This window comes from Diplotaxodon limnothrissa, linkage group LG19, assembly GCF_057381915.1.
Source record: "Diplotaxodon limnothrissa isolate DT_005_m linkage group LG19, D_limnothrissa_male_GT1.1, whole genome shotgun sequence".
Taxonomy (NCBI): domain Eukaryota; kingdom Metazoa; phylum Chordata; class Actinopteri; order Cichliformes; family Cichlidae; genus Diplotaxodon; species Diplotaxodon limnothrissa.
The window spans coordinates 17,792,462-17,794,131 of record NC_140614.1 but is presented as its reverse complement, the minus strand read 5'-3'; the positions used below and the strand labels follow the sequence as shown (position 1 = coordinate 17,794,131).

Below are 1,670 nucleotides of genomic sequence, written 5' to 3'. Positions count from 1 at the left end.
AGATATTTTTTAACAGACCACTCCACAAAATCATTCACTAGTACTCTATCCACCTTTCACAAAATTAAATATATTCTGTGATATAGCCAGTAAAGCTATTCATTTTTTACCTTTTAATACCAGGAGTGATGGTTCTTATTAAACATAATTATTACTAATTCACTTCTCCAATCTTTCCAGCCATTAAAATGTTTTATTTAGTAAGAAATATTAAATAACTTTAATAGATTTAGCCACATAGACAAACTGATGAATGCCAGCTCATGTGAAACAACGATGTTTCTTTGCTAAACTGTTATGTTGTTGTGGATTAATTTATCTTCTTTCATTATTGTTATTCATGGTTTTGATTCTCATTATTATATTTATGTTATATTCTTTGTTCTTAGGCTTTAGGTTCCCGTTTCTTTGACTTCCCCTTATTCCATGTTTCTCATCTTGTCTCCATGTTCCCTCTGTCTCCCCAGTCAGTCGTGTCTCTGTGTTAAGTCCACATCTTTGTGAATGTCTCGTTTCCTGTTTTTCCCTTCTTCTTGAGCTCTCAGCGAAGGCGGTCGCACTTTCTCCTCTCCTCCTCACCCTTATCTTCCCTGCTTCGCCTCTATGTCCTTGTCTTGTCTTGTGTGAATTTACTTTCCCTGGAACAGTCTCTCACTGTCGTTCTCTAAACCTAAAAGAGAATTATGGATTTGATCAACTGGTCTCTGAGTGCTATTGACACCCTTTTCTCAACGAGAAGTCGGGGCTCGGGAGAGCCTGAGTGCCCTGGAGGGACTTTCCCTGCCGGTTACACGATGGACGGGTGGCAGAACTGGAGGACCGTGTGCCTGGCGGGACTGTCGATCGAGGACGCTGAAGATATCTACCTATTCGGAACCATGATAACAGGGTTCATGCTGATCGGCGTTGGCTTAGCCCTGGTTTATCAGAGAAATAAGAAAGCGGAACCGGCTGTTCAAACCCCCACAAGGCTGCCCGCTGGATTCGAAGCGACGGGACGAGGTGCGACCTCTCACAACGAACGTAATATGGTCAACACCTTGGAGACGCTTACAGCTGCTGTGAAGGCTCAAAACAACACCATTGAGCGTATGAGGGGAAACATCAGAGAGAGGCCTGCTCAAAATGAGACCCTTGAGCGACAGTTGGAAAACATCGCGGAACGGATCACTGCAGTTGTGAGGTCTCAGAATCAAAAGACTGACAACACCACGGAACAGAAGTTTGATACCATCATGGGGAGGCTCGCAGCTCTTCAACGGGAGATCGAGAGACCAGCCTCGGAGTGCTAGAATTCGAGCTGCTCACAAAGGAGAAATCAACAATATTCAACATTTGGACACCACGGCCCCAGCTGCAGGCCCAAGGCTGGAGCCCACCAAAACAACTCCCTGATAACGACTGTGTGATGACTTTTCTTCCCGCCCCATGAAGGACACCTGGATTGGCTGGAGGACTGTTTACTTAGCCTGATAGGCCGAAGGACACTGTCTCAGCTAAACTATGGACACGCACACACACACACTTACACTGATAAGCACTCACTCATCCCCCTCCCTTTCCAACGCCTTCGATGCTTGTGCCCTACCGGGGATGATAGCAGTCAACTGGACCAGCACAGATGCTGCAGGACCGGATGCGCTGTCTACGCCGGCTCTCTCTTACCCTTT

The 1,670-nt window shown here is 45.9% G+C and overlaps 1 protein-coding gene across 1 annotated transcript; it reads left to right on the top strand.

The window, feature by feature from the left end:
- The first annotated feature begins 576 nt into the window (after window positions 1–576).
- Window positions 577–1,419, top strand: LOC146611988 (uncharacterized). Its single transcript, XM_085343353.1, has one exon. It carries the CDS (start codon window positions 684–686, stop codon window positions 1,290–1,292), a length of 609 nt encoding a protein of 202 aa, XP_085199479.1. The 5' UTR covers window positions 577–683; the 3' UTR covers window positions 1,293–1,419.
- Window positions 1,420–1,670: the final 251 nt, after the last annotated feature.

What these genes read in the sequence shown, in the direction of transcription:
- LOC146611988 (XM_085343353.1), top strand. Translation starts at nt 684, where the DNA reads ATGGATTTGATCAACTGGTCTCTGAGTGCTATTGACACCCTTTTCTCA.